This window comes from Pseudorasbora parva, chromosome 3, assembly GCF_024679245.1.
Source record: "Pseudorasbora parva isolate DD20220531a chromosome 3, ASM2467924v1, whole genome shotgun sequence".
Classification (NCBI taxonomy): Eukaryota; Metazoa; Chordata; class Actinopteri; order Cypriniformes; family Gobionidae; genus Pseudorasbora; species Pseudorasbora parva.
This window is the reverse complement of record NC_090174.1, coordinates 56,728,175-56,752,406: the sequence shown is the minus strand read 5'-3', so window position 1 is coordinate 56,752,406 and position 24,232 is coordinate 56,728,175. Positions and strand designations below refer to the sequence as shown.

General features: G+C 36.5%; 1 protein-coding gene across 4 annotated transcripts in view; it reads right to left on the bottom strand.

Annotated features, from left to right (window-relative positions):
* Positions 1-24,232, bottom strand: part of pdlim5a (PDZ and LIM domain 5a) — an 86,255-nt gene that overhangs the window by 16,462 nt on the left and 45,561 nt on the right. For 3 of the 4 annotated variants that reach the window (XR_010904440.1, XM_067439599.1, XM_067439598.1), the window contains exons 5-8: positions 22,477-22,853; positions 12,379-12,557; positions 11,717-11,756; positions 439-533 (exon numbers count right to left, since the gene is read on the bottom strand). Coding sequence is in view for 3 of the 4 variants with exons in the window: in XM_067439599.1 (XP_067295700.1) it covers positions 439-533; positions 11,717-11,756; positions 12,379-12,557; positions 22,477-22,853 (691 nt within the window). In the remaining variant the exon portion in view is untranslated. Of the gene's footprint in view, positions 1-438; positions 534-11,716; positions 11,757-12,378; positions 12,558-12,735; positions 12,754-12,852; positions 12,874-17,032; positions 17,053-22,476; positions 22,854-24,232 lie in introns of all 4 variants that reach the window. The other variant, XM_067439600.1, reaches the window with a different exon arrangement.

Genomic DNA, 24,232 nt, shown 5'->3' with positions numbered 1-24,232 from the left:
TGTACTCATTTTCCTCTAATAATCTTTATTCAAAATTACTTCCCCTCTTGCAGCTCTTCTCTTCTCATCTCTTCTCTGATGTTTTACTGGCGTGAGGGCAACTAATGAGATCCACCAATAGCAAATCAATTCCCCGCGGACAAAATCAGGTCTCGGCCAGCATGTAACCAAAAATAGCCATTTCACTTTGATATAATGCCACAATAGGGAAGAAACGTTCGCCTCATGCCGACTTTAATCCAGTGTGTGTTGCTTCCCATTTCTTTGTAATTTTTGTAAAACATTCTTGGTTACTTTATCAGTGCAGTGTGTCTAAACATTAGACTGGTAAAGTAGAGTATATACAGTGCAGCATTATATAGGCCACACAGTGCTTGTCAGTATCTGGACAGGAGAGAGGCTGAACCGTCAGTCATGTGCTGATATTTCGGGTCTTACCTGCTGTGTTTCTGACAGGTGTTCCTGGGGCTTTGATCATGGTCTTAACAGGAGAGGTGACATGAGTGTGGGGCTGAGAATCATCCAGCTCCTCGCTGAGAGACCACACACACACACAGAGAGAGAGAAAGAGACATATTTATAAGGGCAAGACAAGGAGTGATATTGATAGAAGTCAAATTACATACTGCCGAAAGTAGTATGCAGTGGATACACTATGCAGTATATGAACTGTCTGTATAGCATGCAATTCTAAAAATATTTTTTATTAAAATTTTAATTTAATTTTAAAAAAGTACATTTTAAATGATTATAATTTAAACTACCGTTCAAAAGTTTGCCATTCAAAAAAATCTCTTCTGCTGCATTTATTTACTAAAAAATATAAATGCAATATTATGAAATATTATTACAATTTAAAATAACACGTTTCTATTGTAATATCTTAAAAATTTCCATTTATTCAGCATTATTACATTATTACTCCTGTCTTCACAAGACCTTTTAGAAATCATGCTGATTTGCTCAAGAAACATTTTTGATGTATATTATATATACATACACACACACACACACACACACACACACACACACACATACACACACACACACAATCTTTCTGGGGACTCATCATAGACGTAATGGCTTTTATACTGTACAAACCGTATAGTCTATCGTCTTACACTACCACTACCCCTAAACCTACCCAACACAGGAAACTTTCTGCAATTTTACTCATTCTGAATGAATTATAAGCTAAATTTAGGTCCTAACGGTGACATGAGTCCCATTAGTGTGTGTACATTCAGGTTGAAGTCCCCACCAGGATAGAAAAACATGTCCCCACACACACACACACACACACACACACACACACACACACACACACACACACACACACACACATGGCTTGACATTCCTTTTTTGCTCACCAGCCACTGTGGCTCATGGTTTTCCAAAGTTACTATCCATTCAATTTTCACTGACCACAATTTTGACATTTGGTTTGAAAAAAACATATAGATATTTTTAATATTATCTCATAATTTGTCAGCAGCTATATTAGGCTGCTGTCACTTTAAAACCCGAAGCACGGATCCTTACACTGCTACATGTTTTCTTTCTTAACTGTTTATCACTTAAAACATAACTGAATGTGTTTACATGAATAATACTTGCAAAGACCGGCTTTTTGACATTATTTTGTGTGTATTTGACTGCTTAAACACAATAAGCAGTGAATAAGAACTCAATTTAGCACTGAGAGCTTTATGTGCACATACTTTGGGTGCGAGCACAAAATCTGCGGGAATGAGTCAAATTATGCGCAATACACACAATCCCACGGTGAAATTCAAACCCTGTAACACCAACAATATTTCATCCAGAGCAAATGAAATGAGTGAAAGGAGGAGAAGGGTGAGAATGGAGAGAGAGAGAGAGAGAGAGAGAGAGAGAGAGAGAGAGAGAGAGAGAGAGAGAGAGAGAGAGAGAGAGAGAGAGAGAGAGAGAGAGAGAGAGAGAGAGAGAGAGAGAGAGAGAGAGAGAGAAAAGCTGGTATTGTCAATCTATTCTGTGGAAAAATTAGTATTAGAAGCTTTTCAGATATTTCAGTATCAATATGTATCGAAAAATCTATATTTCTGACAACACTACATTGAACTTTTTTTATTATTTCAGATGCATTTTTCAAAAACTACAGTTGAAAAATATATATTGTGGCTAGTGGGAGTTACTGCGTTACATGCCACTGCACTGCATTTTTTGAGTGTATTTAAAATGCTTATTGCAAACTGCAGTATGCTAGTACTCGACGGTAAACACAGCCAAAGCCACATGCAGCTCACTCTTCCACCAGATCCAGCTCATTTCTACTGTACCTACAGTACAGACAGACATTCCATCATGACGCTCATTAAATACTCAGCAGGTCTGGCTGTGTCGTCCAACAGCTCAAATTTAGCGAGGCAGGAAGTGTATGTTGATGGACAGGGAGACAGAAGTTTGGCTCTTGGGTGGCCAACACAAACACACACATTCATACCCACACGTACAGTACCACCCCGATTCTCTGCCACACAACTGCTCTCTGTCAATCTCTCCGGCCTAATTAAAGCCCCCGGAGACAGAATGTTATGGCAACGGCAGCCATAGAAACCGAAAGGACCACCATTCAGCTCTGAATCTGGATACTGATGAAATATTCCACATCGAGACGTCCACACGGCTTCACAAAAGCAGCCCGTTTTGTGTGACTTTGTGTTCATTTGTGGTTAATGTGATTCTCTACGCCTGTGTGAACTTGAGAACTTCATACATCCACTAAATGTGCATTACAATGCGTTTGAGACAAGCAGATGCAGACTTTATTTGATATTTTGTTATACAGTATTATGCAGTGATGTTCAGACTTTTTATTTTGGTCACTAAAAACATAGACAGCATTACACAAGGCACTTTGGGGAAAAAATAAATCAAACTTGATATTTTAAGTGAAGCAATTAATATAGCTACTTGCAGCTACCTTCTATAAAATTCTATTTATATAAAAATAATATTAAAAAATAATACATAACATTTAAATTGTTTATGAAATCAATTAAAATAAATGCATTATTTTATTTATGTAACGGCATTAACATTAACGGCATTGCTAAACATGAATTATTTCAACATTTCATCATGTAAAGTCATCATCATTAAATCAAAATGGACAATTCCTATTATTTATGGAATATTGCAGTATTTAAAATAAATGATTTAACCATACATTATTTAAAAAAAATTATTTTAATTCTTAATCTTTAAATTAAAATAAACTTCCCCTCCCTCTTCCAGCTCATCTCTTCTCTGATGATGCGTTTACTGGCGTGAGGGCGGGGCAAACTGTCACACATGAGATCCACCAATAGCAAACCACAACCATCCGATCAATTCCACATAGACAAAATCAAGCCCCGCCCTACATTTATTTTAGTTCGAGAAGCCGTTTCACTTGGATATGTGTCACAATAGGGAAGAAAAAATGATCACAACTTCCATTTCATGCTGTCTTTAAAGGGGTGTTCAAACTTGGCATGTTTGGTTGGATTAAAACGAACCCTGCTGTGATTGGTCTGTTTGTGCACTTCATTTGAATAAGTGTGAACGCTGCCATCTGCACCAAACAAACTTAATCTGGTGCAATTCAAATTAAAAATGAACGCAACTTGGACCAAAGACATGCAAATGAACAAAAAACAGGACATGATGTCACAAGATGTGACCCTAAAAAGGACAATGCTCAAGCGTACCCATTTTTTCTCATCATAGTCGTGATGTTGCGTGTCACAGTTCAGTACAGGCATCAGAACCGCGTCTTCTCGAAGCAGATCTTGGTGTGTGTGTGTGTATGTGTGTGTGTGTGTGTGTGTGTGTGTGTGTGTGTGTGTGTGTGTGTGTGTGTGTGTGTGTGTGTGTGTGTGTGTGTGTGTGTGTGTTTCCTGCCGATGTTTTGACTCCTTTACACATTTAAGATCTTCACGAGTTCTCAGCTGGTCAAAATCCCATTATATGAAGCTACACACACACAATGAGCACATTTAGCCCAGCATCCATAGTTGTGGATGTTCAGCAAGTTCTGTCGCGAAATATATGTAATAAAAGCCGACCAATAAAGCTGTGGTTTGGTTTTAAAATACCAATGTGAGTGCAATAAGTGGACCAGGACTACATTTTTAATTTTGCTCCGTACCAAACTACAAATGTGAACACATCCTAAAGGCCTTTTTATATTTTAATTTGAAATTACTTTGATGGTTTCAGATGGTAATGCTTAAAGGGCTGGTTGCATGCAATTTCACTTTTTGAACTTTAGTTAGTGTGTAATGTCGCTGTTTGAGCATAAACAGTACCTGCAAAGTTACAGCGCTGAAAGTTCAATGCAAACAGAGATATTGTCTTTAAAAAGTATGGCAGTTTATTGCCTACAAAAATGGCCGGTTTGGACTACAACGAGCTTCTTCCCAGGTTGGTGACATCATAAACCCTTGCTATTACATAAACACTTCATTGCGTTTTTCGGAGGGAAAATAGAAGCAGGAAGCAAATGAGCCATTCAAAGGACAGTGGAGACAGCGGTGTGGAATAAAGGTCAACTATAAGAAAAATACGGCGTAAAAAATAGAAGGTAGTGGCCATAGAAAGGTAGTTTCGCAGCACTTTTGGTACTTTTTGTTATTGAAACTGATAATCCTCCATAGCCTATATACAGCAAGAAATGGGAGACAAAGACCAACGCTCGCACATTGATCATCATCAGAAAAAAAAGAATTAGAGGTTGAAGGAAAATATAACTCATGGTGAGAGCAGGGCACAGCAGCACACAAGAATCAATCGACTTTATTCTGTGTAGAAAACCAATTGAGGTGCACACAGGCACGACAGAAAACAGACACATCTTCACATGTCCCATCTCTCCAGTTATAAGACCGATCGTTACTGCTCTCAGCCAATCAGATTCATTACAGAGCAAATAATCCAATCAGACTGGAGCAGCACAGCAGGCTAATCGAATGAGAGAGGAGCGATCACAAAACATACAGGAAGTTCTCCATCACACACATCTATAAGCAGAGGACGGGATGAAATCTCATACTGTAAACCTGCACACAGTGATAATCTGAGCCCATTTATCACATATACACTCCAGACTTCAAAAGTCTGGGCTTGGGAAGATTTAAGTCTCTTTTGATCACCAAGGCTGCATTTATTGGATAGAAATAAAACAGTAAACAGTAATACTGTGAAACATTAATACAAATGTACAATGTATTATAAAAATTACAGTTCCAGTCCTTGATTCAGATTTAATTAAAATATATATTTTTAATGGACTAACTGTTTGATTAAAGTAATAAGCCCTGTAAAGCCGCGGTGTACCGTGAATTAAGAACATGGTTTTAGGCTCTCGGTTTCTTGATTTAATTTATTCCTGTGATCAAAGCTAAACTTATAGCATCATTACTCACCTTCAGTGTCACATGATCCTTCATTCTAATATGTGACCCTGGACCACAAAACCAGTCACAAGGGTCATTTTTAAACTGAGATTTATACATAAATAAACTTTCCATTGACGTATGGTTTATTAGGATAGGACAATATTTGGCCGGTATCTAACTATTTGAAAATCTGGATTCGGAGGGTGCAAAAAAATCTGAATATTGGGAAATCGCCTTTAATGGTGCACTATGCAACTTTCCGTCCACTGGAGGGCGCCTAATCAAAACATATGCGTAGTTTGATGACGCAAAGTTTGAGCGAAGTATCTTGGGAAATGTGGTCTTCACATCACAGCCGGTGGAAAATAGGACATGGGCAGAAATCATGTTCATGGATGCGGTTATTAACGTTACTGTAGGGTGAAGCAGAGCAGGACCGAGTGTTGTGGAGCTGAGCACGGCCGCTGGAGCGATTGTTACACAAACACCCGCCTCACAAACACCGGGACTTGAACTGATACACTCTTCCGGTTATGATTATGAGGTAAAGCAGCTCTGTTTATCATATTAGATACATTTAAGTGTGTTTAAAATTATGGTATGACATTACTCTGTGTGTTCACACTGCTAAGAGTAAAGCGCTCCTGCAAGTAAAACCCGAAACCGAGGGAAGCGCAGATATGACGCAATAGACAGGCGACTTCCTCAGACGCTATGCTGAAACGTCCCGGTTCATTGGTTAAAATAGCAATTTTCTCACAATTTACAAATAGTTGGAAACATTTGGGATATTGTAGGTACTAAACTGAACAAAATATATAACACCGGCCAAGTGGTTTTTGGATATTTTACTGCAAAAATACTACAATAGTGCACCTTTAAAGTTGTCCAAATTAAGTCCTCAGAAACGCATATTACAACTACTAATCATTTTTAATATATATATTTATGGTAGGAAATTTACAAAATATATTCATGGAACATGATCTTTACTTAATATCCTAATGATTTTTGGCATAAAAGAAAAATGTATCATTTTGACGCATATAATGTTGTTGGCTATTGCCACAAATATACCTGTGAGACTTATGACTGGCTTTGTGGTACAGGCCCGGGTCACATTATGCTCAAGAAACATGTATGATTATTATCAATGTTAAAAACCTTATAAATGCAAATAAGGTAATAAGATCTAAATCAATGTGCACTAATTTATGTACATTTTCAGAACAAAAAAATTGAACATTGGATATAGCCAGGTTCAATATTCTTGTTTCATTTTGTTAAAGTCTTAGTTTTGGAGATCTCTTTTTATCAGTCTATGTAAATGATTGTACTAGAAATCTGAAAATGCTATGAACAATGTAGATGATATATGAACAAACCCTTTGTAAAAACCTAAAGAATATTGAAAGGTAACGCTGTAAATGTATAAGCACTGCTGAAGTGGAAATGATCCTCAGTGCAGGAGAAAAAACTCATTTGTGTTGAAATTGAAATCTACAGACATTTTGAATGTTTTCTTTCCACTAGTCTGAAATAAAAGGCAAGTTATGAAAGCAACATATAAATGTTATGCTAAAGAAATCTCAAAATTGACTAGAGCATAAAAAAGGGCTTTGCCTGCAGTGTCTTGCCTTAAAGGTAGAGTAGGCAATTTCAGAGAGGCTAGCTTTAAAAGCATAAGATCCCACCCTCCCTTCAGAGCGTCTCCAAGGCCACATTAACCTCACTGTTTTGGTTCAGGAGGAGCTGTAAAAGGCGGCTGCTGTTTGTTTTTGCTGCTTGATCACTGTCTGTCTACAACTCTACACAGCCATAAAGAACACGTGATGTCTGTGCGAGCAGGTGCGCGGAGGTACGGAAACACATATGTTGACATACTAGACTCAATGCAATGATTGGAGGAACATTTTTTGGTCCTAAGACTTCCACAGAAGATATATGTACATGTTTTAATATTTAGATCACTTCTGTTATTGATTGCTATCAGGATGTGATGAGAGTTTCAACCAGTATAACAAGTTGTTTATAATAAATAAAAAAATTGCCTACCCTGTCTTTAATGAACAAACATCCAAGGAGTGCATTTGAACCCGTGTTCCCAGTCGTCCCTGTCTGTGGATGGCCTGGGTATCAGGGGTAACGTAACAGAGCCATGCGGGATAATTAAAAGAGATGTTAAAACATCACATTGTGTCTTCATCTCACTAGCAGCCTGTGCAGATCTTCAGTCTGCTGACACTCATATCATCTGCTGAGACGAACGGGTCAGTGCTGCCCTACAGTGGCCACACATGATCACTGCAGCAGCAGCTAAATATTCCTTGGAGTGAAAACATGCCCTATTATGATAAACATACATATTCCTGGAGTATCTGTGCTCTTTCTCCATCTATCAAACCACTGCATGAATAGGGACATATAATAAAATCTTGTTGCTTCATAATAATACAAAAGTTAAATGTGTGAACGCAGTTTTGCCTTGAACTGTGAATAAAACAGTTCCTAATTTGTATGACCCATCTGGACACTCAGAAGTCATCACAACCATTACTGGATCTTTGTACTGTGTTAATTTAAAAGATTTACCTGGAAGATTGAAATAGTCTGTGGATTTGGCTAACATGTACATTACTTATGTAACTGATCAGTTAAATATCATTAACAATATGATGCAATATCGTGCTAAATTATCCAATGAACTGACTGGGACTGAATTTTGTGTATTTTAGTGCTGCAACAGAGGGACACAGAAAGAAATAGATAAAAACACTGACACAAAGGAGGAGAAATGCAAGGCAGAAAATACAGGCCACTTTATTCTGATGTTGAACTATAAGGAAAACTCATTGAGGAAGGAATTAAATGACAAATCAAAATTATTTTTACATTTTCAAGCATATAATATTCAGCAGTGAATGTTCTGGGTTTAAAACTTTGTTGAAAAGCATCTGTGACATACTTAACAGACACATAAAACTATTTTTTATTAAAAATACATCATATTTACAGTAATGCACTTACAATAGAAGCCAATAGGGCAATAAATAAATATTAAAATAAACACAATTTTGAAAATATAACAATAATGCATAAACATGCAAACATGGGAGTAATGTCCTAAAATTGCATTGAAAACATGTCATGGGCATGCAATTAAGATTCATTCTGTTAAGAAGAAGACGAATTTTAACCAAAATAATAATGCTATAATAAAGAACTAAAACTAGTAAGCCTTTTCACAAAAACATGAGCTGCACATTTCACTGTAAAACGTTTCCATAAGTGCATTCCTGTAAATGCTGAGTTTTATTGGTTTTAACAGATGATGTGAATTATTTTCAGTGTTAATCGACAGATGCTGTATATGGAGTTTAACTAGTTTGGAGCCCAGAACATTCCTTCACATAGGAACCAAAAAACTAAAGCTGAAACATCACAGAAACTGATCCAAGCCACACGTGTAATACGATACTGTAGTGCAATGAATAAACTTCACCAAAACCTCAACAACAGAGTTGGAGATGCATGTTGAATCTTCACACGCTTCCTCAAATCTACAAACACTTCCACACTTTATGGAGCTCATGATTTAAAGTTTTTCTGATAAAACTTCAGTTCAGTCACAGTCTCTCTTCAGATTACAACACAGAAACATCCCACACAGGCCTGCTCTCTCTCACACACACACACACACACACACACACACTCACACACACACACACACACAAACACTCACGCTCTCACACAAACGTGTGTACGCATGCACACACTCCTACAACAGGTTGAGGACGTTAAGGGTTCGAGCAGACACTCCATGGTGCCAGTCTCTGAGCTTATGATATTTGGGTCCAATCTTAGGATTAATCTTCAAAACCCTGTTCACAGGGAATGAACGAGAGAAAAGAGAGAGAGAAACAGAAACAGGAAGACAGTATGAAAAGCTTGAAGTGTATGTCAACGGCACACAGGTAAACCATGCAGACAGAAAACGCCACTGCACACGCATAAAAGTCAACACTAAATCAAAATGGACAACTACTCATTTTTAATTTAATGGAATATTACAGTATTATTATGAATACGTTTTTTTTTTTATAACTTTTGTTTCCCTAATAATCTTTGATCCAAATAACTTCCTCTCCCTCTTTCAGCTTTTCTCTTCTCTGATGATGCGTTTACTGGCGTGAGGGCGGGGCAACCTGTCACTCACATGAGATCCACCAATAGCAAACCACAACCATCCAATCAATTCCACATGGACAAACTCAAGCCCTGCCCTACTTCCATTTCATGCCGACTTCAATCTCACTTCTGTAACTCAGTCCTAAACCTAGTAAACCTAGTTATTAAGTCAGAATTGTGAGATAAAAATGTTTTCCCCTTTGAGCAGGTAACTATTAATCTGTGATCAGATCAAATGCAACCACTGAGATAAATATACATTAAGATTTGTTTCATCTCTGAATAATGAATTAGATAGTAGATATAGAGTAACATTTTAGAGACATAAATCAGAAAATAAATAAAAGTCTTACCCTGATCCGAGAAACAAAAGGTGCGAGTAAATAAAAAAATATAGCTTTCTGTCCACTTCACTAGGTTTTAAAACAGAGTTTATCTGTCTCTATGATTATATTCCAACTAAAGAAAGAGCAGGGCGTATTTCAGCCACATCAAAAATTCCCCATGGTTTTGGTGCAACTAAACCATACTTACTACAGTTATTGTTAATACATTTGCACAAAACGCTAATTTATTACTGGTGTTTGCAAAGGGGAGCTTCACTATTGCTCACAATTAGGTTAGTGATTTGAACAAACCCCTTAGAACCACTTTTATATTCAGAAAAAAAAAATTATGTGTAATTTTACAGTGGCAACAATAACTGCAGAAAATATGATTAGAAATGATGGTGACAGTGGACCATTTTCTGGAGGAAGCGAAGACAAAAAACAAGACGAGCTATCACACGACAACTTCAACGGCAAACCAACCACACACTCGCTGTTACACACTCCTCATTCTGAGCGCTGTGTGACAGCATGAAACGGACTGTAAGATGTATTTATTTACTGTTGGTGAGATGTGCAACAGCTCTCAATATCTCTTGTACACATGGAAGTGCAAGATAATAATCTCATGCCAGTTTCTCAGTTTGTAGACAAATTGTACCATTGACTGCATTCATCAAGCTCAACCATGAAACCCTGATATGAACATTTGAACATTCATCTTTAATTTATGAGAATATGTCTATCATTTCTTTCAAAAATACATATTTTATCTATTTAATTTAACACTATACTGCCTTTTTGATGTGAAAAAAATACTATATTTGATGCAGAAATTTCGTAAAGCATGATAAAAATGTTGCTGGAAAACCTGTTGCACACAATCATGTTACATGCCTTCTGTCGTCTAATTGATAGTTTCATGTTCAAAATCATGTTTAAATGTGAGTATAAGATATGATCCATTTATTTTTTCATCTCTCAATCATCATTGTATTGCATTATATATAAAAATACAGAGCTTTGATCATAAAACTAAGCATTTAAATACCATCTTACTAAGACAAAGTATTATTGGGAGATTTAGAGTGAAAATTGATATTTATATGCATTTTATATAAGAAGTGTGTTTTACCTATGGTGCGTTATATGTATTCTTGGCATCTAAATAACAACTGCACCGAATCATATTTTGCTCAGTTTAGGGCCTCTGAAGAAAATCAAGGTGTTTTTTCTCCTTGAGCATGAGCTCCATATTCTCACTATATCATACTATATGAGCCATAAAAACCTATCAAATATGACAAAAAACACATATGCATTTTTTTAAATTGCTTTTCGAAAAATATTTTGTAAAGATTTAATAAACCCTTCCATATATATTATTATTTTTTACTATTATTTCATATGTCAGGCTGTCCAGGGTTAAATATTTAATGTTTAATGATTATCACTACAAACTGAAATATTGTAAAATAAAAAATCATCTAGTAAAGGTTGCAAGAATTACAAACAACTCATGTAATATTTAGTTTGACCTTCTGAGGTTGATCAACATTTTCTAAGGGTCCTTTCAGTGTGGAGAAATAAAGAAAAACTTTATTCTGTGCTCTGTTGGTGGAAAGTGTGAGCGATCTGCACATGTTGGTTAACTGGAGCCAGAACCAGAAAATAACAGGCCAAAATCACACAGCACACATCAATGACAGCACAGCAACCCTGAACAAATCCATGAAAAAAACACAAACACACACACACTCCAAAAGAAGAGGAACTTACTTTGTTGTCTTCTTTGCTAATTCCGCCTCCTGTGAGGAATCTGAAACAGAGAAACATGATACAGAAATCATTTATTATGACACACTTTCATGTGATAGATAGAGGTGTAATGAAAGTAAAGACATTCAGATTCACTTACTTCCTCCTGTTCACAGAACTTCAGTTTAAAACATCAACGTTTTTATTTAAAATGTCAATTTCAATCTTAATCTTAGAATCAGTATTGAAGGTTTGCACACAATGGGCCTCATTCATGAACATATGTACGTGTAAATGATTTGTAAAACCATTGTTACACAATTAAATGTGACATTTTATCTAAGAATGTTTTTATGGCCAATTTGCACAGAAATGTATTCTGCCTGTGTTTTATGAATTAGGTACAAAATTGATAATATGCAATGCATTAATATCAGTTTCGGAATAATTTGAAGGCATATTTTTTCTAACATAAAAGTGCGTTGAACTTTTACATTGAACAACTGAATTCAATCAATTAATGACTAAATTATACATCTAAATAAATTAAGTGGACATACAATAGAATAGCATTTTTGAATAAATAAACCAGGTGTTGCAAATAAAAAACAATGGATTAATTAGCTAAATCAATATAAAGCCAAAGGAGCAATAATCTTAAATAAATCTCTTTCCACTCTCACCAAGTTCAGATTCGGTGCCGGTGATTTGGGCCAGGATACGGAAGGAGCGGGACTGGGAAGTTCCTGTCCGCGGGCGCCAGTCCTCTGTGTCCTCCATGATGCGTTTCCTGCTGGCATCACCGTGAGTTGGGACGTGGTAAAACTCAATGTCTGTCTCTGTGATAGGCTTACGAGGAAGTCTACACACACACACACACACACACACACACACACACACACACACACACACACACACACAGAGAGAGAGAGATACCGACTGTCAGTCTCGTTTACATGTAATCATGCTGCACCACAAATGCACAATTTAAGCAGCAGAGTATTTGAGAAACAAGGACATTGCTGCTTATCCCCCTTTACCTGTAAACTGCAGGTTTCCTGAACGAGGAAAGAGGCATAAGAAAAGGAATGAGAAAGTTAAAACATTGTAATCATTCTCTACCAGAGGAGTTGTACACACATTACAGATGTACTCACTTAGACACAGCTGGAGGACCACTATGAAGAATAAAATCAAATATTGTCATTACATAACGGAAAGATTTTACAGACATAAATTCAAATATACAAAATGTACCATGATAACCATAGTTTCTGCCAAAATACTGCTGTCACTAGGCTATCGTCAAATTATTGTCTTAAAAAAGGCTTACAATTTTCATGCAAGTATTAATATCAAGTACATTTACATAAAGAACTCAAAAGCTGAAGAAATGAAAGTTAGAAATGCACTAGACTAGTAGATGGCGCTGCTACATATGGAATAAAACATGCAATAGACTCTGAATATTTTTACACTGAATTTTTTGAGACGTTGAATTATTTTACACTGAATCTTTTGAGACATTAATTTTTTTTACACTGAATATTTTGAGACGTTGAATTTTTTTACACTGAATCTTTTGAGACGTTGAATTTCTTTTTACACTGAATTTTTTTAAAACATTGAAAAAATGTCATAGGCAAAAAAAACAGTGCTAGAAATTCGATGGCTTTTAAAATTCAAAGTCTGATTTAGATGCAAAATAAAATTCAGTGTTAAAAATTCGATGTAAAAAAATTCAGTGCTAAAAATTAGAATTCAAAATCCAGTGGCACAGTTTTACTTCCATAAATAGGATCTAATAATTAATAGAGTATTAAAATTGAACGTCCTGTAATTTTTAATATGAAGTACGAGTAACTATGGTATTTTGGCAAACTATGGAGTTACTATAGGTAATCTTTGTAATGTTACTTGATTTTAAAAAGCAGTCCGTTAGTTAAAAGCTTATTGTAAGTCTCTGAAATGCTGAATCAGGTAAATAAAGATGAGTTTTTTTGTTTGTTTCAAAATCTTCCAAGAAAATGACAACTATGTAGTTTAAGCAATAAAGTTAGAAATGCACTAGACCAGATGCACATAGAATGAAATGCATGCAACAGGCTCATAATTAAGTCTTAAAAAGAAACATTTCAAATTTTCCTGTAATTTATTCTACCAAGTACATTTCTACAGTTTTACTGTAGTGTAACTATTGTAACTATGCACTCTTAAAAATGCTGGGTTAAAAACCACCCAAGTTGGGTTGAAAACGCACAAACCCAGAAATTGGGTTGTTTGAACCCAGTGAATGGAACCATTCAAACAACCCAATTTCTGGGTTTGTCCATTTTCAACCCAACTTGGGTGGTTTTTAACCCAGCATTTTTTAGAGTGTGGTATTTTGACCTGTGTGGTTGCCTAAATACATCATCTTAAACAGAAACATGAGCTTTTGAGTTCTGATATCCTCAAAGAAAATCAAAACTTTGTAGTTGAGGAAATGAAAGTTTAAAACGCCCGAGACCAGAAGATGGCGCTGCTGCACATGGAATAGAAGACATGCAACAGGCGACTGAAGCCTGAGCTCCTCTGGACTCTGTGGGACGTCTGAAATCTACAAGCTACGTCAATCAAATCTCTCAGAAAACATTTTTACGTCCGGTACGCACTGAACGTGCCAAATCCCGTGTGTACTGACACGTACAACATTCATAAGCTGTCAATAGATCAACGCTGTCAGGCTGCCAGTGAACCGTCCGTGTGTGTGAAGAAGGAGTGTTGGCAGGCCTCCTTTTGCTCACTCAGTGTGTTTGACAAACTGAAATGCATGTGTGAATAAAAAAGCTGACTACCTGACAACCACCACTGCGATAAAACACATCAAAGTTGGAGCATGACATGCATAGCATCAAACTCACATCAACAGGCTCATGCAATGGAAACAGTTTTGCTTTGCTTGAATATGCTCTGCTTTAAAGGGATTGTTCAGCCCAAAAGGAAAATTCTGTCATTAATTGCTCACCTTTATGTTGTTCTAAACCTGTAAGACTTTCATTCATCTTCTGAACACAAATTAAGATATTTTTGATGAAATCTGAGAGCTTTCCGTCCCTTCATTGACAGCTACACAACTTTCAACTTTGATGCTTCAAAAAGTTCATAAAGAGATAAAATGAATCCATATGAATTGAGCGGTTCTTTTCTGAAGAGACACGGTCGCTTTATATGATGAACAGACTGAATTTAGGCTTGTATTCACATTCATCAACTCACACATCAGTTGTGGTAAACGTAAGCTCAAGCATGCTCACTTGACGTGTGAAAACCAATGAGGTTCATTCTCGTGTTACGCAGCACGTTTGAGCTTCAGCGAGAACCAATGAGGTTCATTCTCGTGTCACGCAGCACGTTTGAGCTTCACCGAGAACCAATGAGGTTAATTCTCGTGTTACGCAGCACGTTTGAGCTTCAGCGAGAACCAATGAGGTTCATTCTCGTGTCACGCAGCACGTTTGAGCTTCACCGAGAACCAATGAGGTTCATTCTCGTGTTACGCAGCACGTTTGAGCTTCACCGAGAACCAATGAGGTTAATTCTCGTGTTACGCAGCACGTTTGAGCTTCAGCGAGAACCAATGAGGTTCATTCTCGTGTCACGCAGCACGTTTGAGCTTCACCGAGAACCAATGAGGTTCATTCTCGTGTTACGCAGCACGTTTGAGCTTCACCGAGAACCAATGAGGTTCATTCTCGTGTTACGCAGCACATTTGAGCTTCAGCGAGAACTAATGAGGTTAATTCTCGTGTTACGCAGCACGTTTGAGCTTCAGCGAGAACTAATGAGGTTAATTCTCGTGTCACGCAGCACGTTTTTTCATCAGTTTGCATATGGATTAGTTGTACGATCTCTGGGAACTTTTTGAAGCATAAAAGTGTTAGGCTGTCATTGGAAGGACAGAATTCTCTCAGATTTTTATTTTTAAAAAACTTTATTTGTATTCTGAAGATGAACAAAAGTCTTATGTGTTCAGGACGACATGATGGTGAGTAAACAATTACAGAATTTTCAATTTAAAAAATCATTGTTACATAATCAGTGATACTATTTTAAAGGGATAGTCCACCCAAAAATAAAAATTTGATGTTTATCTGCTTACCCCCAGGGCATCCAACATGTAGATGTGTTTGTTTCTTCAGTAGAACACAGATGAAGATTTTTAACTCCAACCGTTGCTGTGTGTAGGTCATATAATCATGTGAATGGGTAACAAGTCTAGGAGAGCAAAAAAACAAAACAAAAAAACATGCTTAGGTAGCGTGCACAAAAACCCTGCAGCTCCTGACGACACATTGATTTCTTAAGACACAAACCGATTGGTTTCAGTGAGAAACCGAACAGTATTTGTTATTTTTTTACCTCATATCCCGACGAGTCTCAACAAGTTTTCCCATCGGCAGTAACTTCCGTCTGATGAGGTCAAGCTGGCGCAATCATAGATATATATATATATATATATATATATATATATATATATATATATATATATATATATATATATATATTTATATATATATATATATATATATATATATATATATATATATATAGAATCCTCATTAGTGCCTGCGCAGATCGGTCGAATGATATATATATATATGATTGCGCCAGCTTGACCTCATCAGACGGAAATTACTGCCGATGGGAAAACTTGTTGAGACTCGTCGGGATATGAGGTAAAAAAATAATAAATACTGTTCGGTTTCTCACAGAAACCAATCGGTTTGTGTCTTAAGAAATCAATGTGTCGTCAGGAGCTGCAGGGTTTTTGTGCACGCTACCTAAGCATGAATTTTTTGGGTTTTATTTGTTTGGCTCTCATAGACTTGTTACCCATTCACATGATTATATGACTGGCACACAGCAACGGTTGGAGTTAAAAATCTTCATTTGTGTTCTACTGAAGAAACAAACACACCTACATGTTGGATGCCCTGGGGGTAAGCAGATACTGTCATGATTTTGCAATGGTATTCTTTACCATGTAAATACGACGAATATGGTCATTTAGTGCTACAAAATATATAAAAATACCATGTTATTAACATCTGATGAATCACTTTATCAATGCTACAGTAAGCTTTTTTAAGTTATTATGTGAAAGTTGATGTTTTGTTTAATCGACATAAGTCTTTATAAGACATTAGTCTTTCATTCATTTAAATAAAAGCAAAGTGGAAAAACAAAACAAAAGCAAAACAAAACTGTCATAGGCACTACACACACACACACACACACACACACACACACACACACACACACACACAATGAAAGGAGTATCTATATGGTACTGACTTTGTGGCTGGAGTCATCGACTGAAAAGCACATAGAGAAGAAAATAACCATTAAAAACCTAATCATCACTGTATATCAGTATACACAACAACACTGATTCCTAAACCCCTCTGAGACAGACCAACAGCTGAACACACACACACACACACACACACACACACACACACACACACACACACACACACACACACACACACACACACACACACACACACACACACACACACACACACACACACCACACACCACTTAAAACAAATAAATTGAGGCACAAATACAAACGAATAAGCTCAGGAATTATTAAACAACAGCTAAATTAACTGTATTTACATCTAGCAATTATATAGTGACCAGAACGATTTCCAGAATAAAATAGAATACCTAAATATTTAATTAAATAATATTTGGGTAAAATTTAATTATATTTAAAATTTGATGTTTTTTATTGAAATTTGACTAACAGTTGAATTAAAAAAAAAAAAAGATCTAATCTCAATTCAAAATTACTTTTTCATTATTTATTTATTTTTATTTAAAAACATTTTTTGTATAAAAATGTTTGGCAGACAAATATAAAAACTTGATAGACCAATATATTGGCCAGACCAGTTTCCAAAACCTACAGCTGTGTCAATGGATTGTGCACATTTTCTGTTCTCAAATGTATTCTGAGAGTAAAATATTGTTTAAATAGAGCAATTGTAAATGACATTACATATATCCCTGATATATATGTCACCCTGCTTTTAAGATATTGATATCAGCATCAGCCATTAAAAAAAAAAAAAAAAAAAACCATCCTATCGGTACAAAGTACAGTATCCAGAACCAGGTACACACAGGGTTGCATTAAGGAGGAGGAATATGTTTTCTCAACAGTTGCCTATAAAAATCACAGACACAGGCTTGGCACTGATTTGACACTTTAAATGTACAGCTGTATGAGGATAATGAGGAGGATTTATCAGAGTTTACAAGAGAGCGAGGAGAAACCATTAGATGAGTGCACAGTATGACGAGAGGCATTTGGTTTTCATCAGTTTTCTCTCCCACGTCTCTAATATTTTCCTCTTTCTCTTCTTTTTATCTAGTGAATATTATGCTCACAAATGGTCAGAATGAAATACTAGCATACAGCACAGTATATACTGCATATTTTGGCAATTATAGTAGGTCAACCCAGAGTCCCAAGCAAGCCATGTACACAAATAGTATGCCATTCTCTAAGCACTTAATGAGAAGCAGAACAGGTTTATTGGATGATTAAACTATAATCAGCGCTGGTATCAGGCTTATATTATACTATTAAGTTATTAGTACCCAGAAACAAATGTAATGCATCACAACAACAAACCCACTGATCTGATGAGTGTGTGTGTGTGTGTGTGTGTGTGTGTGTGTGTGTGTGTGTGTGTGTGTGTGTGTGTGTGTGTGTGTGTGTGTGTGTGTGTGTGTGTGTGTGTGTGTTTCAGAATATGTGTGTGCATCAGCACGAGTAATTAGACACGTAGTTCTGCGTAATAATGTCAATCAGCACTTTATATCCATCATTAAAATATGAAACCCAGGAGGGAGGTTTGCACACACTCAAAATACATCTGAGCTTCCCCTGGGACATTATCCAAGGGAGTGCCCTGATTCGCACACACACCAAAACACACAACGGATACCATTACGCAGATCTAAATATACACACGTACATCAGAGCCACTGACACCCGCACATAAACGAACTAAATCTCACATACGTCACTGCACGAAAAGAGATACAGAGAGATGCTGCCAAAGTCTTCAGACCATGAAAAGACATTCTGGAATATTATTTAGTGATCCAAAGACCCCCCAATAAATATGCTAAACAAATAATATGTTAAACAAATAAGCAAAGTTACAAAAATAAGGGAGAATGTAATTATTCCTACTTTAGTGGGTTTAATTGTTGGCATGACTTCTGATAAATGAATATGACGTGCTGTTCTTCCAAGTATTTAGCTGTTGTGGACTTGTGGTCTAATCCAACCAGCAAAAGTGCACGTTTATAGCCTGGATGCCAGCCGAACTTAGCCCCGCCCACAACATTTTTAGGTCGGGCAATTCGGTCTGGCCTTGCTCCATAGAGGAGTGATTATCCCCGAACAGAAACTGTTCGGACCAATGAAATCATCAGGGCGGGCTTTAGACGATGATGGACTGATGATCAACAGTAACGTAATCATCACGTCATCAAAGGGGCTTGGATTATATTAGTTTGAATCCTAAACAGAGAGCTTGTTCGTATCTGCATTCACCTCACTATTTCTCTCAGAAATGATGATCATGTTGGGTAAGTACTCTGTGTATCCTTAAATTATTTTACAACACTGGCAAAGATTGTGTATTCCAGCCTGATTTCAGCGCGCGTGCAGACAGGGTTGCCAAGTTTTACAACAAAACGCGGCAACTACTAGGGGGGAACTCCGGTGAAAAAAAGGCGTTTGGGGGGTAAAATGTGCGTTATTTTGGCAAGGTTGCCTGCTAAAATTCGCACTCCAGGGTCTATATATCACATAATAGTCGCTTCAACCTGCAGACATAGAAAAGAACCCGCGGAAAAAACGCGGACTTGGCATCACAGTGCAGTTGAGCTCTGTTGACACTTGACAAGTAACGTTATGCGTCACTTCATTGCTCTGATTGGTTGTAGGTCTGTCCAATTGATGTCTTTCCTAGTTCGGTTGAAACACGCCTCAATCACAGCCCAATGGAGCAGTTTCAGACTCTTCAGATTCTGACTAGAATTGAGTATGACCACGTCAGGCTAGCACGTTTAGACTAAACCACAAAAAAGGTAGAGGTATACATCATGGAAACCAGCTAAATACACTTTCATATTCAAATGTTTTTTTTTTTATATGATCAACATTTTCTGCAGCATTTAGAATTTCAAGCTTCGTTTGAAAACTTTCAGATTCCAAACATTCCATTTTAATGCTAGTTAATATCATTGCATTACAAAATGGTTTCCCCAAACAAGGATTTGTGAGTTTCTGAAAAGATAATAATCAATTAAATCAAATGCATCATTAAAATAAACAAATGGGGCTGCACAATTAATCAAAACAAAATATATAAAATCTAATCAAATATCAAATTGTGATGATCAAATAAAAGGCTGTATTTAATGAATGAAATGCGTCGTCTGCTGCGCTGCGTGTTTCAGAGTGAAGAGCGGTGCTGTGTTTATTTACACGTTTGCAGCTTATAATAACTTGTTTTCAGAGCTGCTCAGTTAACACTAAATGTTAGTTTAAATTATTTTGTTTTAATTTTAATTTTTTAGTAAAAAAAAATGTGTGTGTGTTTTTGTCCTTTATATTAGTTTTATACATTTACTTTTTTGCTTACCAGCCGCTGTGGCTTGTGGTTTTCCAAAGTTATTAACCACTCAGCATTTTCACTGGACACAATTTGGATGGATACCATGGGAAAAAAACGGTGATTTAGATATGTTTAATATTATCTCCTAATTTGTCAGCCGGTATATTAGGCTGCTGTCACTTTAAGACCTGACACATGGATCCATTATACGGTTTCACATGCATTTTAGTTTACGTTCACTTGAAACATAACTGTTTACGTAAATACTCACCAAGACTGGTGTTTTGACATTATTTTGTGTGTATTTGACTGTTTAAACACAATTTTAGACGCAAAGTTTAGCACACTTTTTTTAGCACTTTGTGTGCGTACTTTGGGTGTGAGCAAAAAATCTGTGGGAATGAGTAAAATGTGCAATACACACAATCCCATGGCGAAATTCAAGCCCTGTAACACCAACAATATTCATCTGGAGCAAATGAAACGAGTGAGAGGAGGAGGAGGGTTTGTCTGTTAGAGAGATTAGAGAAAGAGCAACTAGCATCGTGCATCTTATTCTGTTTAAGATATTTTAGTATTGGTATGTATGGAAAATCTAATATTTTTGACAACATTGCTCTTAGTTTATTATTTAAAATATATTTTTAAAAGACTACAATTGAAAAATTTATATTTAGGCTATATATAAAATTAAACTAGCCAAATTAGCTGGAAGGAGTGACTGCGATACATGCCACTGCTGAAATACACTCGCATTTGGCAGGTTGCTGGGTGTTAATGTCAAGCCCTGCATATATATAGGTTTTATTTATTGTATTTCTATATCAGTTATTTTAGTACGTCAAGATAAACTAAATGAAAATGAGTAATGTTTCTTTGCAACTACAGCTGAAATAAAATATGTCTAGGTTTTTTCTTTTTTATTTAGTAAACGTTTATTTTATTTCAAGTAACAAAACTTGCTTTTTTTATGGTTTTAGTTAGCTATAACAACCCTGGTACTCGGCTGGTTTAGCAAGACAAACCAGGTGGTCTCCCAATCTGACCGTCTGAAAAGTGCCCAAATCCTCTCTAACACCAGCCAACAGACTAGTCTGACCACACATAGACTCAGCAAACCTGCTTATTCTGCAGCATGGTTTAAATGATGGAAAACACAATAGCCTGATTTAATAACATCATTTACAATGTTTTATCGGACAAGTAGCTTATTAATTATCTTAATTAATAATTAGACAGTTTTGTCTTTATTTAACAATTTGTTTTTCCCCTTAAATCAAATGCTGTAGTGTTGTGATGCTTGAAGCTGGTAGGTTGTGTATTTTCTAAAACATCTATGGAGAAAATTATTGGAAAAAAACTTTCAGAACCCAGACATCTGAAAAAGTTGGTGTCACTTTTGAGCTCTATGGCTGCCTTCACGTGCTATCCGAAGTTTCCTAGTTAAAAAATGAGGCATGAAAGCCCTCTTAAGTCTTATTTAATCAAGTCATATTTGCCACTGGGAAGTTCGGGGATAATTTTGATTCCAAAGTTCCCGAGTTGAATAGGTGAAGGGGAGAACAATTGCTGTGACTGCTATTCTTTATTGTTTTTCCACAACAGCTTCATCACCTTGAATTGTTTTTGAAGTATTGCATATTTACATATATATATAACCATATGAAGCATATTGTATTTTTTATACACTGGAAATAGCCAGTATTTGAATGAAATTCCAGAATGGTCGGCAAGCTGACTATCTAGATACTTTGGTGAATGTTTATTTGTTGTCAATGAATAGCGCTTGGTTTTAATCAGATTTTCCCAATATATAGTCAAACATAAACCTGTTGTCCTCCATGATCCTTGTTCTTTCCGAAAACCAAGCACTTCAATGCAACAAGCTCGTAATTATGACTTCAGAAGTGGGAAGTAGGACATTTGCCGATAGTGTATTATAGTCGATATTGCCGATAGTGTGCGGAGGCAGTGTATTTTTATAGGACATATTTTTATTATACATTATAAAGCTATTATACAGTATTAGACAGCATATTATAGGGCAGGGAATCAAATTGTTCAAATCAAATCAAATCAAACTCTTACCCATTCAGCTGAGAGCTCTCACCCTGGCTTTCCAGCAGGCCCCGCCTCTGGCCCATGGCAACTTCACAGGCATTCTCATTGGAGTAGAGATTGATGGGCGTGTTATACACAGAAGGGCGGGGCACTGACGGTATATGATTTGGTGAGCCATCGGTAGGAGTAGGCGGAGCCAGTGGAATAGGGCTTTGAGCTGAGGAGGTGAGTGCAAAAGCAGATGCGGCGGAGGGAATGGAGGCTATGTGCGGTGACCCCACCCCTCCAAACGGACGAGCGCCCCTATTGGAGGATGAAGTCATGTGGGTGGAGTTTGTGATGTCAGAGGATGATGGAATGGAGGTTGCCAATGGAACGGGTTTGATGATTTCCACAGATTCAGTCTAAACAGAAGCACATGCAGGACTCAAACAAAACGACAACAGTAATGCAACAAATCAACAGATACAGAAGCACACAAGAACGAATGGGTTATACAACAATGCTACTACACAGCTGATAACCTAAACGATGTGTGGCAGTATGTTCAGAATGGAATACTAGCTGACTACTTACCGAATACTGCACAGTATATACTATTTTTTTTAAACTTAGTGACTATTTGTCTTTTTTGACAGAGGCTATTTACACTAACTCCACCCACTGACGTCTGGTTAGGCCAGACAAAATAACAGAAGACACTGGATTGTGAACAGTAAAAATAGAGTAGGGATAAGACACGTGGCAGAAAGTTGATGCAAATCGACCCGTGTTCAAATCCACCTTTTGCCGAACCTCGCTCTACTCCCTTTTCCCATCACATATCAAATCGGAAAGGAATTTTATTTTCAACATTCGAAAAGTGGATATAACGTGTGTTTAATAATAAAGTGTTTATAGGTTAGGGGTAGGGGTTGGGGTAGGTGTAGGGAGGGCTTTATTGTCTTAATAAGGCGGCAATAATTTAATAATTTGAATAAACATAATAATTTGCACTGTTATTATTGCATATACAACATCACTGACATGCAAAAAGCATCTGTAACTATTTATAAGTATACATAGCATCTACTACTAATATTTACACTTATTGCAAAGAAAATATGCTATTTTCACTTAGTGGCGCTGTCTTAAAAATAGTATGTTCATGTATTATGTAATGATATTACTCCAGGAATTCATTATTTTTTGTTGACATGAAGCCACAGTGAGGATTACTGAAGCGATATGGACATTTTTTGTGACTTGAAATCAAGCTATTTTTGATCATTTACATACTGTGCATTGTATACACACTTTTCTACTTATCATTCGGGAAATCAGAATGTGTACTGTATATTGAAAATATTTAGACTGTATGCTTGACTATTTACAATAAGATATATAAACTGAATATAAAATGACTAATAACGCATTCCTGTCGTAAAGAATAGTGCGCACAACACCATTGACATGGGTTCGATTCCCAGGGAATGCATGAACTGATTTAAATGAACAGCTTGAATGCAATGCATGTCACTTTGGATAAAAGCATCTGATAAATGCATGAATATAAATGCAATGCATAAACCATATCTATCAGAGATTACAAATGGACAGCAACTTTCCAAATAAAACATGACGCATAATGTGAAGCACGCATTATGTGACACCAGTATAGTACACTGCATATTGTTTCATATAATAAATAATGAAAAAAATAGGTAGTATACTTTATTAAATGTTCGATATGCAGTTCTAGTTTTCTATTCTGAACTCAATCAATACAAGACAGATAACGAAG